Source organism: Sebastes fasciatus, chromosome 11, assembly GCF_043250625.1.
Source record: "Sebastes fasciatus isolate fSebFas1 chromosome 11, fSebFas1.pri, whole genome shotgun sequence".
Classification (NCBI taxonomy): Eukaryota; Metazoa; Chordata; class Actinopteri; order Perciformes; family Sebastidae; genus Sebastes; species Sebastes fasciatus.
In genome coordinates, this window is record NC_133805.1 from 31,511,080 (window position 1) to 31,528,257 (window position 17,178).

At 42.0% G+C, this 17,178-nt stretch overlaps 1 protein-coding gene across 13 annotated transcripts in view; it reads right to left on the reverse strand.

The window, feature by feature from the left end:
* LOC141777752 (rho GTPase-activating protein 12-like) overlaps positions 1–12,917 on the reverse strand; it is an 87,267-nt gene extending 74,350 nt beyond the window's left edge. For 2 of the 13 annotated variants that reach the window (XM_074652286.1, XM_074652282.1), the window contains exons 1-2: positions 12,617–12,913; positions 1,821–2,593 (exon numbers count right to left, since the gene is read on the reverse strand). In XM_074652286.1, the coding sequence (XP_074508387.1) occupies positions 1,821–2,519 (699 nt within the window). In that variant the 5' untranslated portion in view covers positions 2,520–2,593; positions 12,617–12,913. Of the gene's footprint in view, positions 1–1,820; positions 2,594–12,616 lie in introns of all 13 variants that reach the window. The other 11 variants (XM_074652288.1, XM_074652285.1, XM_074652289.1 and 8 more) reach the window with 8 other exon arrangements.
* Positions 12,918–17,178: the final 4,261 nt, after the last annotated feature.

Below are 17,178 nucleotides of genomic sequence, written 5' to 3' on the forward strand. Positions count from 1 at the left end.
TAATACTTTGGCCAAAAGTCCAATTTAGGGGCCACACCAGAATATGTAGGTTTCTTAAAAAGTGTATGCTAAATGCTAAAACTAAAACTTATGCTAAACTGCGTAAGAACGTGCGTTTTGCACTGTTTTGTAAATTGAATAATGGTGCTACAAAAAAGTGAGAGGTTCAGTTTTTAAGGAGGGCTCTGAATTGTAACGTAATCTCTCTTATATTATGGTTACACTGCAGTTATAGCACTTTAAAAAAAGACAAGGGTAATGGATGAGAATGGAAAGAGCTGCACACTGGCAGGCAGGGTTTACCTAACCTTCAACCTGGTTAACAAACAGTGAATCCAGTGGGAAATAGACTCACAGATAATTACATTTAAAAAAAAACTGGTGCAAAAGCTGCTCTAAATCTGTCCAATTCAAGAATCAAGTAACGCAAAGAACTTTGCAAAACGATAGTTGTGCTTGATGACTATTGGTGTTAGCTATGGTACCGTGGCAGAATTGATATTTACGACATATTCAGGTCAAACATCCACAAACTGTAAAAAGCACTATTCTATACATGTGTAACTTGAACTCAATTTATACTACAATCCCCTCCTCTCTACACACAAAAAAGGAGGTCTACATCCAGAGGCAGCAGCACATAGACCCCGTTTCTATTTTCTCTCTGGCTTTTGTTCAGGAGCAGACTGAGCTAATGATTTCAGGAACAAACACCCTCACTGACCAGGCTCACAAGTAATCAGCTGCCTCGCCTCACTGACTGACTGAAGCTGCATTTGTCTGCACCTCAGCAGCTTTAGGCCTGTAGTGACAGATCAACATCCCCTGTTCAACACTAAGACTGTATAGAAGAAGTGGACGTAGTCACCGTGACGTCACTCGTTGGTTTGTGGACTGAAGTTCTGAAGCCTAGAGTTCGGCATTTTGGCCGTCGCTATGTCAGTTTTTTTGTAACCGGAAGTGAAACGAGAGGGTGGAGCTAAGTACAACCAAACGCTGAAGAAGACATTTTTAGGCGACCAAAAACGTTACAATTAACTTTCGTGAACTGAAAACACACTAAATAAATCAAGAGAGAAGTAGGCTCATTTTCTCATAGACTTCTATACAATCAGACTTCTTTTTGCAACTAGAGGAGTCGCCCCCTGCTGGCTGGTAGAGAGAATGCAACTTTGAGGCACTTCAGCATTGGCTTCACTTCTCAGACCCGGAGGTTACCGCCTGGTGCAACAAAACTTTGTGATTTAGGACAAGAGGTCCCCTCACCTAAACATGTCAAAGAGATTTTAATGAACAGCATGGGGGGGGGGATAAGTAGAGCCACCTGCACAAAACCACTTTCAGTGTCATATAGCAACACAAAATGTGTTGTACTGTTAAATAAAGACACCGATACAGACATCTGCTGTGGCTATAATAGGAACAGGCAGAAAATAACAGTCACTATTAGTACAGGTTTATTGCACTTTGCATTTGTTAAGATGCAAATGATCCTCATAGCTTGAATGGGGATGCCACTTTGAAATGTCATCATTGTTTGTATATTAAAAGCACAGTACAATCATAAAACAGCTGTCTACGACTAGTGACGGTGTCTGAAATCAGTAAATGGCAGCAGACGGCTCCATTGCACTGATATGTGCTCCAGACTGTTGACTCTCATGATGCCTGTGGGGTGATGTCTGTTGTGCTGCGTTATTTTTAAAAGCTCCCTTAGCAGATCCTGGATTGGACCTGGAGTTTAAACCGGCTCTCAGAGCCAACATTGTAGAAAAACCATTCAACAGCACAAACAATCTTTTAAATAGTTATGACCCTACCTGCAGATGTTCGGTGGAGCTGCTGCTCAGTTCGTCTCCGGACTCCGAGTCGTTGGTGCGTCTATCTTCACCCGCAGAGTCAGAGTGTTGGGTGCCGTCCACATCCAGCGGGGCTCGGTCCAGCAGGTCTGGCGATCGAGCTCGGGTGCGTGGTAGAGTGCTGGACCTTCCTTTTTGAGCAGGCTGGGGGACGCCACCGTGGACGAGGATGTCAGCCAGAGCTCGGTCGTGGTCGGTGGGAGAGATGGGGGGGGGATGCTGGCTACTGTTCCTGCGCTGACTCGGGGGACTGAAGTTCCCAGAAGAGGCGGCGTGTGCGGAGGGCGAGCGCTGATAGTTGGACTCACGTCTGTGGAGGTTCTCGGCGGGCCGGTCGGGGAGTATCAGCTCCAGACTGGTTGGCTTTACCCAGATTGCACCACTTTGTGGAGGTGTGTTGCCAGTAGCAGCAGGAGGATGTGGGAGAGGTTTAGGAGGTGGCATGAGGGCTTTGCGGACTTCGCGGACATACTGAGCCGGTAAGTAGAACGCTTTGGTGCCCTCCTCCTTCCTCACCTGCCACCAGTCCTCGTTGGTTTTCTTGACCAGCATGTAGCATTCCCCCTGTTGGATGGTGATGAGGCGGTCCTTGGCCGTGTATTCATAGTCGTACTCCACCTCGATGTAGACCTCGCCGGGGGCAATAGGCAGTTCCGCCATGATGCCTCTGACTGTCCACCAGGCAAGCTCACCGCAAGAGGAAGATGTTTATTAGCATGGCTTCCTGAGCAGAGCTGGAGGGAAAACAACAAGGAGCTAAAGTGAGTATCCCATACATTACATTTCCATTTGCCATTTTTTATGTTCCACAATCATGATTGAATCAATACCTGGGCTGTGTAATGGGGTGTATATCATATAATCTTCAGGATATTTGTGCGTCCCCTTTTTCTCTCCCCATTGTATCTCTGTTTTGTCTAACTCTGTCCGTCTAACTCGTCCCTCTCTGTTCCTCTGTCTCATAATGACAGCGAGTCTAGCAGCAACTTAGGCAAGTTGCTGCCGAGCGGAGAGATTAGTCGAGTCACACACATAGTTTACTGCTGAAGTCACATGTGTACACACACACACACACTATTACAACATGAGGTGAGGCTCCAGCACACCTTGAGCAAGCTGAGCTTTGAAGTGTTTATATATATATTTTTAAAGTTGTTTTAAAGATCCTCATAACTCAACTGTCGGTGACAACAAAAAGCATTAGTTTAAAAGGCACGTCTTATCCGTAGTGAACTTCAAGGGCAAACTTGAGTTCAATAATAATAATCCAAGGGGCAAATAAAGGCAAACATGTAGAACTCAAAGCTAAGAAAAACATTTAATTAAATTTACAGTACAAGATTTGCCCTCGTGACATGATGATATCTTGTAGTATTATCGCCTCAGGCTTCCTCTGTGCTGGCTATTTTGATAGAAAGATTGTTCCACATTGCTACTAGTGCTAGTTGGAAAAGAAATATGTCATGCTTTAACAAGCATACAAGTTCAAAGATGTGTATCTCGCCTGTGTACCTCTGTTTAGTGTGAGATTATTTACAGAAAACAGCCCACAGACATTTATGGCCTTACTAGAATCTTACTTTCAAAATACCTATTTAGCACTTCTCCTAATGCAGTGTTGGAGCTGCACTGCAGGACTGACTTCTGAACTTATTACAAACTTCTGAACTTATTACAACAGTTTTCCTGGAATGCTAGTACTCTAAGAAAATTCAATTTCCTGCAACTGCTCTACCATTTTAAAATCACTCCAGGAGAGAATGTGAGCCAAATGCCTTGAATGTACACTGGAAGTAGGCTAGGTACACATTCAAAGCCTACTAGCAAACAATGCAGATGCTTGTTGAGTGAATTCATACACATCATCCCTGTGTTTGTAGTCTTTAAACAGGAACTCCTGACCAATTCAGACCAATAAAACCACAGTGCAAAATGCAAGTCAGATCGACAATGTCTCACTGTGGCCATTACACATGAATGTAATAACCTGCAGAATATTTTACATTTTAATGGAACCTACTACGTTCACATTCAAAGGCCTAGAGTAAAACTAACCAGGTCTCACAGGAAGGCGTAGAAATAGCAGGACATCATACTCACATTCTGTGTGAGTCATGAGTACACATTTTGGCATTTTTTGCGTGTCATTTGTAAACGTCCACAGTTAGGTTTAGTCAAGAAAACCACTAACTTAGATACAGGCAAGAAAACCACTCAGTTAGGGTCAGGGAAAACGTCATGGTTGGGCTTAAAATAAGTAAGTTAATGAAGTAAATCACGTATGGAAACAAGTACGGAAATCATGTTTCTCGCTTTTTATATACTACATCATTAACTCTTAGCGTGGCATTTAATGTGAATGCGTGTTACATTGCAGTTAGTGCAGGATACATGGCGTACGAATGACGCAAAAATCAAGAAAAGCTTACTTATTGCGCATCATCGTGGCATTTATACATCTTTTCGTGCGAACAGGCTGGTAAAACATGACAAAACACAGCACACACACACAGTGCTCACCGCTTGATCCTACTGAAGCAGGGCCAAAGGTTTTGCCTTTTTGGAACTAATGGAATTAATGGGCATTAACTAATTAACTAATGGGCACAACTAGACCACACTGTCAACCATCATGCCAATTTTGAAGTTCCTAAGTGAAATAGTTTGGAGTTCTACTCCGGAGAGGAAAGTGTAACGGACGGACGGAGGGACGGACGGAGGGACGGACGGACGGAGGGACGGACGAAAGGACGGACACGTGGAGCACTATATACCCCCGACTACGTTGTCGCGGGGCTATTATAATAAAATAAAACTCATGGTGTAATGGGCACACTTTGGCCTTCTTAAAATTGATCTAATGTCCATAGCCAACCAAAACCAACCAAAATGAGGTTCAAATGAGCCAAGCAACAAGCCAGACAGTGGTTTCAAAGAAAGTGGATGTCATCTGATCCAGATGAAGAAGCAGGATATTACAGCATCAGTAGCAGTTAAAGCAGGATATTACAGTCATTATTACAATCAGTCATCAGTGAGTCACATCCAGTCACAACTCGGTCTTAAAAACCAAGACTCTGATTTTAATGGTCAATCAAGACGAGACATCTGTCTTTCAGCTTTTATATTCATGTTGCACACACAGACACAGAGCCAGCTGGGCACCATACCAACCACACAATAAATAACTTTCACTGCCAAGTCTATGTAGTGGCTGTGGCTGTCAGACACACTAAATCCTGATGGATCTATTTGGGGAGCATATTTATAGAGAATGATTTCCCATCCTATTCATATCCAGTGCTAAGAGTCTGATCCATAATGAGCACATCATGGGAAGTACCCACATTCTACACACATAAAGCGACATGAGCGACGCCCTTTTACAGCCGCCTGATTAACTGGCACATCGTTTTAAAGCCAGTAAACGTGGGTTAGGCAGCAATTATCCAATATTACTACTGTATGTGGCGTCTCTCTGCACCTTTACCGGTTGTTCATTAGCTTAATAAAGATCTGTGATTAGGTGTGATTAGGCCAACAGCGCCGGGATTACTCCTGATACGGTGACCGCGGGGATAATATCATCATGGATTACCTCGTCGGTTCAGGCCAACAGGCTCTGAGGGAAATCTCACCAAATCTATTGGCTACACAGAACGTCCATTAGCCAAATGAAACAAAAAGCTGCCTCTGATGCCAATTCACAGCTCACAATAACAACACACAGCGGACTAGTGAGGCATTAGACTGAGTGACGGGCATATCATGACAGGAACTGGCAGCCTTCTTCGTTAACCTGTGACCTGCTAATTCAGCTGGCTGGAAGAAGACAACGCTTCTTCTATTTCTATCTCGTCCTTGTGTTAAAGACGTGGACTGAGGTTGAGGAACTTTGTCTGCTTTTTACTGAATAATATAAGCTATATATATATTGGGGTGGGAAACAAAATATATTCACTTATGCATTGCAATTATTCTTTTTATGATTTTGAAATAGATTTTTTTAATGCCAGAATCAATATATTTACTGCATTTGAGTCTATACGGAGGTAGAAGGAAGTTACCGCTTTTATTGTTGTAGTCTGAGTAACGTGACGTCATATCTGTTCCGTATCCGTCAAAAAAACAAAACAAAACGTAGCGAGCCGAGACAAGAGGGTCAGCGTGGATACGACCTGCACCCTTCCATGTTAAATCCAGAGTGGTAAACACTACACATCCAGTAAAGGATGGAAACACTTTGGGTTTCACACATTGACAGGAAAAGCAGAGCTAGACAGAGCAGAGCTAAAGCTGCATGCTAACTCTGTCACGGACAGGAAACGTTATCCTATGGCGGTAACGTGCGTTCAAGCCGGCCGTCACTCTCGTCTCCGTGGTCAAATGAGGCGACGCTACAACTGTAGAGCACCCAGATACTGACATTTATGTTCTCTGCATTGAAACAGACCCGATGGAGCTGACCATGGATGGATAAAGAGAACGGAGCTGACGGGAGAGCTAGAGACCACCTTGGAGAAGTTAGAGGAAGTAGACACGTGGGACTACGTCCAGTTTTCAAAATAAGGTGTTAACAAAGGGAACTCTATATACAAAACACATCTATGGAAATAAGATTGATTGGATTATATTCAACAGAAGTATAAAACATTACATGTCCCTTATGAATTAATTCGAAAATACCACTAATCTGTGAGGGAAATGTCTTTACTCTTTGATTTTTGGGTTGCTTAAAGAAAATGTAATAAATAATTCCTGACAATGATCCTGATATATTTGACTTCAGGACATCTCTGACTACATACATGCTGAAAATCAATGGCTGGGAAATGATGCCTTCAAATGGGGTTGTGTTTACCGTGTTCATGAGAAGAGTCCATATGAACGCCTCCCTCTTGTCATATTCACAACCTCGTAAGAGGAAAGTTTCTGAACGCTCAGAGTTCACGAGTTGTGACGTGTTTGTTGACATTGTCAGAAATGGTGGAGGCCATGGAAGTTCATTTTTCGGTGCATAATAAGTGAATATATTGTAATTTTAGTCGCATATTGATGTTCCAAACGGCCTTATCTTTTTCCTCTGTCATTAGGCCTTTGCATTTCCTGCATTATGTTAGCCACTTGCTAGCTTGCTAAATCGTTAGCCTCTGTGGCTTGTAGACGTCGACAGTAACGTTAATATCGTCGTTGCTCAGAAGCGGTGTTCTCACGACTTAACCACTTGCAAAGACAAAACACCAAGCATATTGTGTACACGACTTCCCATGTTGTAAACACGAGCTCACGAGTTTCATTTGAAGGCACCAAATGTTGGGACTGGAGTCACTGCAGCCGAGAGACAAAAGTTCATTTGCAGCCTTCCTTGTGCAACAGTTCTCCTGGTTGTTTTCTTTTCACTCGCTCACGCCTCGTCAATATTCTGTTATGTTTTTAGGTAAATTACAAACCAGTCTGACAGCTGTTGATTCAAATAATCATTTAGACTAAAAAAAAACACTCATCTCACGAAACATACTACCTCTAAAACCCAACAATACTATTTAAGATTTAGAAACTTTTTTATGCAAATTTTCTATGACATTACAAGTCACATGTTAACAAAAATGCAACAGTACAACATAAGTATTGATGAAGACTTTCTGGTTATATTCTTCTATCTGAAAGGTATTTAGAAGGTTAAGTAGCAGAAGGCTGCTGCCTCTTTCACTTATCCCTGCCTAGATTAAGCTCCAGCAACAGCGCTGCTATTTAGTGGATGGCACAAATCTTCTCAGAGTCCAATCAGCAAAATCAGAGGAAGCACCTTAATGTGATGTGATGGTAATAAGATTTACAGTATGGTGGATGCCTGGGTCCGAAGAATAAAACCATCCAGAGCTACAGGAAGAGACTGACGTGATGGGAAGGTAGGATACGAAATGTACGTGGGATTATTTCAACTGTTATGTGGTGGAAAAATCTGCCATTGTCAGCACATGTAGGAAACACACCCTCCCATTGTTTCCCGCCTCAGCAAAACAGAAAGCAGCACCTTGGAAAGAGCTTTTCAACGTTAAAAACGCATGAAATGTTTCCACTGAAAGACGGACAAGTGAGACAGCAGAGTCACTACGCTGCATCGGGTCTCACATGACTAGTTAGCAGAGGTCAGATTGTTTCTGTCCAGCCAGTGATTACGCTGAGTGAGTTACTTTCATCAGAGAGAGCGCATTTCTCTCCCATTATGGAGTTATTTAAAGAGAAGTGAAATGAGGCTCACTAAGCTCATTTTAAATGTTCACATGGTGCTCTTACAGAACAGCCAAGAGGTCAACTTTTCAGACATTAAACTATTATTTTTTTATTCATAAACATCAACTGTTTTCATAGGAACTACTTTTGCCAAATTATCCCTTAAAAAACTGTTGACTGCCAGTTTTGTGTCACCATAACATGTTTCTGGAAAGAAGTGTTTATTTTTATCTTTCAATACTTTGAGCAACAAAAACACATCAAACAAAAACTATCAATATGGCCCCTAAGTGAGAGATTATGTTTCTTTGTGATTCTGGGTGAACTGAACATGGATGTATTAACAGAACTGGATCCAGCGTTGGCGGCGGGCGCCTGTTCATTCCTATGAGAGTTGCTCAGTGGCGCATGAAGCCTAAATGGCTCAACTGCCAAGTGATAAAGTATCCAAATCATTGGAGATGTTCTGCATCCATTGGGCCCGTAGAGCAGGCGCAGTAGCGTTTCCTTTAACTCCGCCTCCCAGCCCTCGCTCCAGCCTCAGACTGGAGCTCATTCACATGAACGGAGGAAGGGAAATAACTCTGGATTCAGCTATTAGTGCATTTTACAACTTTTGGGACCTAATGATTTAAATAAGGGCTATTCAAGTGTACTAGGAAGTTGATTTACCTCCAAAAAAAATTATCCGTTGATTTACGGACGTCTCTTTCCCAATGTAAGTCAATGGGAAAAAGTATTTTTGGGCCCAATGGCATCATGTGACGGACACAGAAGTTGTAGTACCACCATTTGGCCACTACGGAAATTTGCTTCACAGCCCGGCGCACTTCCTGGGGGGTTGGAACTGCACCTTTAAAATGTGAATCTGAAGTCACAATTTATAACATCAGAAACTAGCAGAGCTTGTCAAGAACTGCACTGTGTGACCTTTGCACGTAGTCACACCAAATATAGGTCCACGTTCCCCTAAACAGCCTGGATTCAGCACAGGCTGTCCCAGTTAGGCACCTCTCACCACGACTTTCCTCGAAAACTCAACTCCCTGAGGTCCCCTACAACTGTCAGTCCCCTGCAAGCTGTCACACTTCAACAAACCACAGCCAGCTGCAGCTCACTTCATGTGGGCATCTTGAGAGACGAGAGAAATGGGAACATAAATAAAACAAAAAAATGACGTGTTTAGAGCCAGGTAGGTCACCCACTGTAGGAATAAGAGCAGGAAGTGAGTAGTGAGTGAGTGACACAAATCCAATTCAACATGACATCACCTCCCTATGATACAGTAGATCTTACAACTCAACTGCAACTTAGAGGTTGCAACACAACCATGTGAGAAAAAACTCTTATTATGCTGTGATATATTGTGTTCAAACAATTTAATCGACAGAGAATTTATCCATTACAGTTTTGATAATGTAAATTAGTTTTGTTTTTAATCTAAATTAATTAGAAAATACCACTAATTTGTGAGGGAAATACCAGTAATTCTATTGAATTTTGGGTTGCTGGAAAAAAAATTAATAAATAATGCCTGACAATGACTGATATATTTAACTTCAGAACATCTGTGACTACATACATGCTGAAAATCAAATATTTTTACTGGATTCATTTAGACATTTTCCAAAGTAAAAGTCCCAAGAAGTGTATGATTCTACTTTTTCCATGGTCTAGTGTTACAAAAGTTAACAATTGTCACAATAAATCGTAATATAGAATCGCAATACATATCGAATTGGCACCCAAGTATTGTGATAGTATCAAATCGGGAAATAGGTGTCTGCTGATTTCAGGATATATAGTGGTTATGCCAGGCATGGTGACGTAACTGATCTAATCGAAAAATCAGTGCACAGATCAAGCAACACTACATCAATCAGCTCTACTGTGATTTATAAAACCACAAAGACTTGTCTTATCTTCAAACTTCTAGTAGTAACACGTTAATTCTCACGCCCATTGTTATTGAACGTTCTCACATTCAAAGAGTAAAATGAGCTGCTACCTGCCCTGTGCTGCACCCTGACAGGTCAGCACCCTGACAGGTCAGCACCCTGACAGGTTAGCACCCTGACAGCTAACAATAGAGTAATAGAGTGAACCCACAACCCAACATTTACTGTAACATTTCTCACCGAGTTAGCGTTAGCTAGAAACTTTATGGTACAAAACTAATTCCCCAGAGCATATAAGAAGACCTGTCATTAGAGTTGAATGTCTACGGGTTGATGCTACTACTGGAGCTAGTATTGATACTACTGGAGCTAGTATTGATACTAGTGGAACTGGTATTGATACTAGTGGAACTGGTATTGATACTACTGGAACTAGTATTGATACTACTGGAGCAAGTATTGATACTACTGGAGCTAGGTTTGATACTACTGTAGCTAGTATTGATACTACTGGAGCTAGCATTGATACTAGTGGAGCTAAGTGGAGCTAGTATTGATACTACTGGAGCTAGTATTGATACTAGTGGAGCTAGTATTGATACTACTGGAGCTGGTATTGATACTACTGGAGCTGGTATTGATACCAGTGGAGCTGGTATTGATACCAGTGGAGCTGGTATTGATACCAGTGGAGCTGGTATTGATACTAGTGGAGCTGGTATTGACACTACTGGATCTAGTATTGACACTACTGGAGTTAGTATTGATACTACTGGAGCTGGTATTGATACTACTGGAGCTGGTATTGATACTACTGGAGTTGGTATTGATACTAGTGGAGCTGGTATTGATACTACTGGAGTTAGTATTGATACTACTGGAGCTAGTATTGACACTACTAGAGCTGGTTTTGATACTAGTGGAGCTAGTATTGATACTACTGGAGTTAGTATTGATAGTACTGGAGCTGGTATTGATACTACTGGAGCTGGTATTGATACTACTGGAGTTGGTATTGATAGTACTGGAGCTGGTATTGATACTACTGGAGCTGGTATTGATACTACTGGAGCTGGTATTGATACTACTGGAGCTAGTATTGATACTACTGGAGTTAGTATTGATAGTACTGGAGCTGGTATTGATACTACTGGAGCTGGTATTGATACTACTGGAGCTGGTATTGATACTACTGGAGCTAGTATTGATACTACTGGAGTTAGTATTGATACTACTGGAGCTGGTATTGATACTACTGGAGCTGGTATTGATACTACTGGAGCTGGTATTGATACTACTGGAGTTAGTATTGATAGTACTGGAGCTGGTATTAAAACTACTGGAGCTGGTATTGATACTACTGGAGCTGGTATTGATACTACTGGAGTTAGTATTGATACTACTGGAGCTAGTATTGATACTACTGGAGTTAGTATTGATACTATTGGAGTTAGTATTGATACTACTGGAGCTGGTATTGATACTACTGGAGTTAGTATTGATACTACTGGAGTTAGTATTGATAGTACTGGAGCTGGTATTGATACTACTGGAGTTGGTATTGATACTACTGGAGTTGGTATTGATACTACTGGAGTTAGTATTGATACTACTGGAGCTAGTATTGATACTACTGGAGTTAGTATTGATACTACTGGAGCTAGTATTGATACTACTGGAGTTAGTATTGATACTACTGGAGTTAGTATTGATACTAGTGGAGCTAGTATTGATACTAGTGGAGCTAGTATTGATACTACTGGAGTTAGTATTGATACTACTGGAGCTGGTATTGATACTACTGGAGCTGGTATTGATACTACTGGAGTTAGTATTGATACTACTGGAGCTGGTATTGATATTACTGGAGTTAGTATTGATACTACTGGAGCTGGTATTGATATTACTGGAGTTAGTATTGATACTACTGGAGCTAGTATTGATACTACTGGAGTTAGTATTGATACTACTGGAGCTGGTATTGATACTACTGGAGTTAGTATTGATAGTACTGGAGCTGGTATTGATATTACTGGAGTTAGTATTGATACTACTGGAGCTAGTATTGATACTACTGGAGTTAGTATTGATACTACTGGAGCTGGTATTGATACTACTGGAGTTAGTATTGATAGTACTGGAGCTGGTATTGATACTACTGGAGTTAGTATTGATACTACTGGAGCTGGTATTGATATTACTGGAGTTAGTATTGATACTACTGGAGATAGTATTGATACTACTGGAGTTAGTATTGATACTACTGGAGCTGGTATTGATACTACTGGAGCTGGTATTGATACTACTGGAGCTGGTATTGATACTACTGGAGCTGGTATTCCTCCAGGGAGGAGTTCACCTCAGTTCCTGGTATTTACAGCATTCCTCTGAAATTAATGATCTGAGTGAATACTTTATACTTCAGTGTTCTTTGAGGAACAAGAGGTGTAGAAGTGTACAAGTCTCCCCTTTAACTTCTCTTCACGTGTTGTAGTCCTACCATGGAGTTATAGCTCTGGTCTGTGTTGATCTACTGGAGCTAATCTGTCGCTAACGTTAGCAGCTAATTAGCTTCCCTGCTAAACATTCCAACCAGTCCAACATGATACACCCACCTCCACCTACCTGCTCTAGTGGCGGGACCCTCCGTCTCCGTGGAGGAACAGGAAACTCCACAAGCTCCCGGTGAGATTCTAATCCGGTCCCCGTTCCTGTGTACCGAGCACGGTGTGAGAGTGTCTCACTAAGGTGACTGGTCCGGTTAGTCAGTGTCAGATCGCGGTGCTCGGTGCTCGGTGCTCTCCCGTACTCTTCTTTCCTGGCCGGTGTGATCCACAGCAGTGCGCGTGCCCGCGGACTCACGCCTGCCCTGACAACTTTGGCAACTATCTTTACGCAAAGATCGTCTATTAGAAACATGTATCACTCTACTTTTTTTCCCAGGACTAAATCTGTCGCCTTTCGGTTGACAGATACCCCGCGTCCTATGCGTAAACTTTGGCGTTACCATAGTGACAAATCCGGTTTGGAGGCACTATTAGAAACGAAATTTCAAGCAAGCAAATGACCGTTTGTTCATGTAAATGTAAATGTTGATGTCTGTCGATTATTAGCTATTTTTTGTGTGTATCTTCATTAACTCATTAAAAGCGGCTCCGTTTGGAGTGGAAATACAGTCGGAGTGAGAGCTCCTGTCAAACGTTGAAATTGGAGGTAAACGGTGAATCAGCGCCATGTGGCGGTTATAAACCGGAACTACAGCTACACCGGGAGACAAACGGGTTTACTTTTTGATAAACTAGCTAAATAAATAGAATGACAACTTTCCAAATGTTTGTTGCCGTGTTCCCTCCATTGATGTGATGTACTTCTGTGTTCTAAGACTGCAGATGTCTTCACTAAAATAATGCCAACGTTGGATTAGTTAAACAAACTATTTTTTCGTGATCATCTCATGTGTGTACCAGTTTATTACCAGAAGGTTATGTTTGTCTGTCTGTCTGTCTGTTTGTCCGTTAGCAGGATTACTCCAAAAGTTCGCGATAGATTTAAATTAAATGTTTTGGAGCGGTGGAGTGTAGCACAATGAACACCAAAGATTTTGGTGGCGATCCAGATCCAAAATTTTTGTAAGGATTCCTTTAATACATCCATGAAGGATTCGATCAGCCTGACGCGTGACCCCGCCTCCTTCCTTCTGAGAGCAGAGAGATACGTGTGTGGGTGTATGGCGAGACTGCGAGCTGCTGGCCGTCCGCGGTGAGAAAGAACAAAGCGGTAGATGACGGATGAGAGACAACGTAGTGTAACGTTATACAGACATAACAAGGCTGCTGAATGAGAGAGGCATCCGCCGATACGTTACACAGAAACACACCGTGTTAATAACAAGCCGACCACCTCACGGTACCGCCAGCTGGGAGCTGTGATCTGTTTTTAAAGTCAGACACCTTGGCGGAGGTCTGCGCTCTCCGAGTGCCATTCTAGTCCAGTCTGTGGTCTCTCTGTAGGCCTACTCTAAATATGAAGCTCTACTGCCATCGGCCAGCTAACATAGCTTAGTATGAATATGGAAAAGCTCTCCCTGGTTCTGTCCAAAGATGGAAAAAAAATCCCCTTACTAGCACATCTAAAACTCACAAATTACACTTTACATCTTTTATTAATATCTTACTACTACTACTACTACTACTTCTTGGCCAGTTGGAACCAGCAGGGAGCAGAAGGTCAGTCCTCTGCACCAAACAGTAAAGCCGTGGACACACCTGGAACGTCAGGAGCGCGTGGCGGCTGCGTTACCTGTTGTTTTTTATTTCGGCGTTCCTGTTAACACGTTAGAGCAGCCACACTGCCCGCCTGAGATGCACGTGTGAGCGTCTCACACGCGTCTCAGCTGTGTCTCTTCTAGAGATTTGAGGTCTCGCCTATTTTTGACGCGTGATGCGTGACGCGTGACGCGTGCATTTCAGAGCAGCAACAGACAGTGAAGGTGATCTCTTGACAGTATATTAACATCATATCAGCTACATTACTACAGTTTCCATGTCTAGACATCTGTAGAATATGTTACAAACAGTGAAAGTGATCTATTGACTGTATATTAACATCATATCAACAAGATTACTACAGTTTACATGTCTATCTGTAGAATATGTTACCATGATGAAAAAAAGTAAAGACTTACTTTTAAATCAAGACTTCCTGCTTTCATTTCAAAATAAAAGCCCTCAAGCGTTTGCTCTATAGACAGAATTCCTTCATTTGTTAACACAAAGCTTTTATTCTGAAATATGAGCAGTCAGTGCTGTGGAACTTAAAGTGACTTAGAGAGCTCCATGAATTGATAAAGTATGGGTTTTAATTCAACACTTCCTGCTTTCATTTAGAATTAAAAACTCTCAAGCGTTTTTTCTGTGGACAGATCCCTTCATTTGTTAACACAAGGCTTTTATTCTGAAATATGTGCCAGACAGTGTTGTAGAACATGCAGTGACTTGGAGAGCTTGATGAATGAATATAGTACGGAGTTTTAATTGTGGATTATTACCATTATTCACAAATTACCACACGTTTCTGAACCTTTCTCTGTCTAAAATAAATATAAGTGATATTTATATGAAATGAAATGGCCATTAAAAGGCAAACTCTATGTAGAAAGAAAGGGCTGACAGCAGCAGCAGAAACGCAGCAGACACGCAGCTGAAATGCAGCTGGTGTGAACGCCCGACGTGTGTATCACGCAGCCACCACGCCGCACAGCCTGCATGCGATCCTGACGTTCCATGTGTGTTCCGGGGCTAAAGAGGCAAATCTCTGGTGCTTTTTTGACAAAAGCCGCTAGACAATCATGCGATTAATCACAATTAAATATTTTAATCGACTGACAGCCCCAAATAGAATGCATGATGTTATGCTGTGATGGCCGTGGGATCAAGCATTTTAGTTTTAATGGGTTTTAATAGGAAAATTTTTTTGTCTTGTCAGGATCTGAGTGTCTGTCTTTTGGCTATACAGTTTATTATAGACTTATTATAGGAGCTGGGGTAAACTTCCAAAATCCGAAAAAAAAATCACACCCTTGCCAGAATGTATGCCATATGAATTAAAATAGCCAAAAGGATAAAAAAAAAGAAGCCCAAAATGTCCCTGGTGATGCATAAGGGCTCCCACATACACATCTTACTGGTACTAACCAACATTATTAATTACAAATCTCTAAGTATTAAAGGAACAGTGTGTGACATTTCTGAGGATCTATTATCAAAAACAGAATATAATATTAATAAGTATATTTTCTTTAGTGTATAATTACCCAAATCTAAGAATTGTTGTGTTTTTATATCTAGCTGTTTATATCTACGTACGGAGCGGGTCCTCTTTACGGAGTCCGCCATGTTGCTCCTTCATGTTTCTACAGTAGCCCAGAACGGACAAACCAAGCACTGGTTCTAGAGAGAGACTTTCACGTTTTTACGTTACCTGAAGGTCACTGTAGTTCTCCGATACGCTTGGGAAATTGTGGTAATGTGAGCCGCAGAGTGTAAAACCGTGGTACCGCCGTCTGACTTCCGTTTCTTCTAAAGTAGTGTTATTACAGTAAGGATGGCCTCTGAACGAAGCGAACGGCTTTACCACGTGTTTACACTGGGCGGCTCACGTTACCGCTGTCTTGGTAGTACTCAGGTGGTTGCAATCTGCAACCACACCATTAGATGTTGCCAAATCCTACACACTGTACCTTTAATTCAAGTTTTGACCTGAATGAATGAATGACTATACCACTTTAATGACTCTTTTCGAGTTTCAGGTCATTCCAGATGTGTTGGATGGGGTTGAGGTCAGGGCTCTGTGCAGGCCGGTCAGGTTCTTCCACACCAGACTGGGAAAACCCATGTGTTCATGGAGCTTTCTTCTAATCTACTCACAGGGGCACTGTCAGGTTGAAACCAGAAGGAGCCTGCCGCAAAACTGTTGCTAAGTTAGAAGCCCAGTATTGTCTGCTGTGGCTAAGGGTACAGAGCGGGCCGTTCTATAATCACAAAGTGGTGTCCTTGAGCGAGTAGCTTTACAGCAGTCCACTGCTCCTAAATGCTTAGGATGGGTTAAATGCAGAGGTCAAATTTCATATATGTGACAATAAAATGTAAGTTTTTAAGTTAAAACTGTATATATATATATATATATATATATATACACAGCGCCTTTCTAGTGTTCCGACCACTCAAAGCTCTTTACACTACATGTCATCATTCACCCATTGACACACACATTCATACACTGATGGCAGAGGCTGCCATGCAAGGAGCCAACCTGCCCATCAGGATCTAAATATTCATTCAGACACTGATGGCTCAGCCTTCGGGAGCCCAAGAACACTTGGACATGTGGACTGGAGGAGCCGGGGATCGAACTGCCGACCTTCCGATTGGTGGACGACCTGCTCTACCTCCCCATCAATATTTAATTTAATTAGAAGCAGGGGGCCTAACCCAAACCATGAAAAACTGTCCCAGACCAAATGTTCACAGAAATATAATCACCTTCCTTCAATCTGATTTTAGAAAATCCATTTATACGCGTGATACAACTTCAACATTAAATGGCTGTCTGCTAAACAATTAGGAGGTCGAACACAACAAACGGAAAGAGAGGTGCAAGCATTTTCTCATAATTATTTAATCACACAT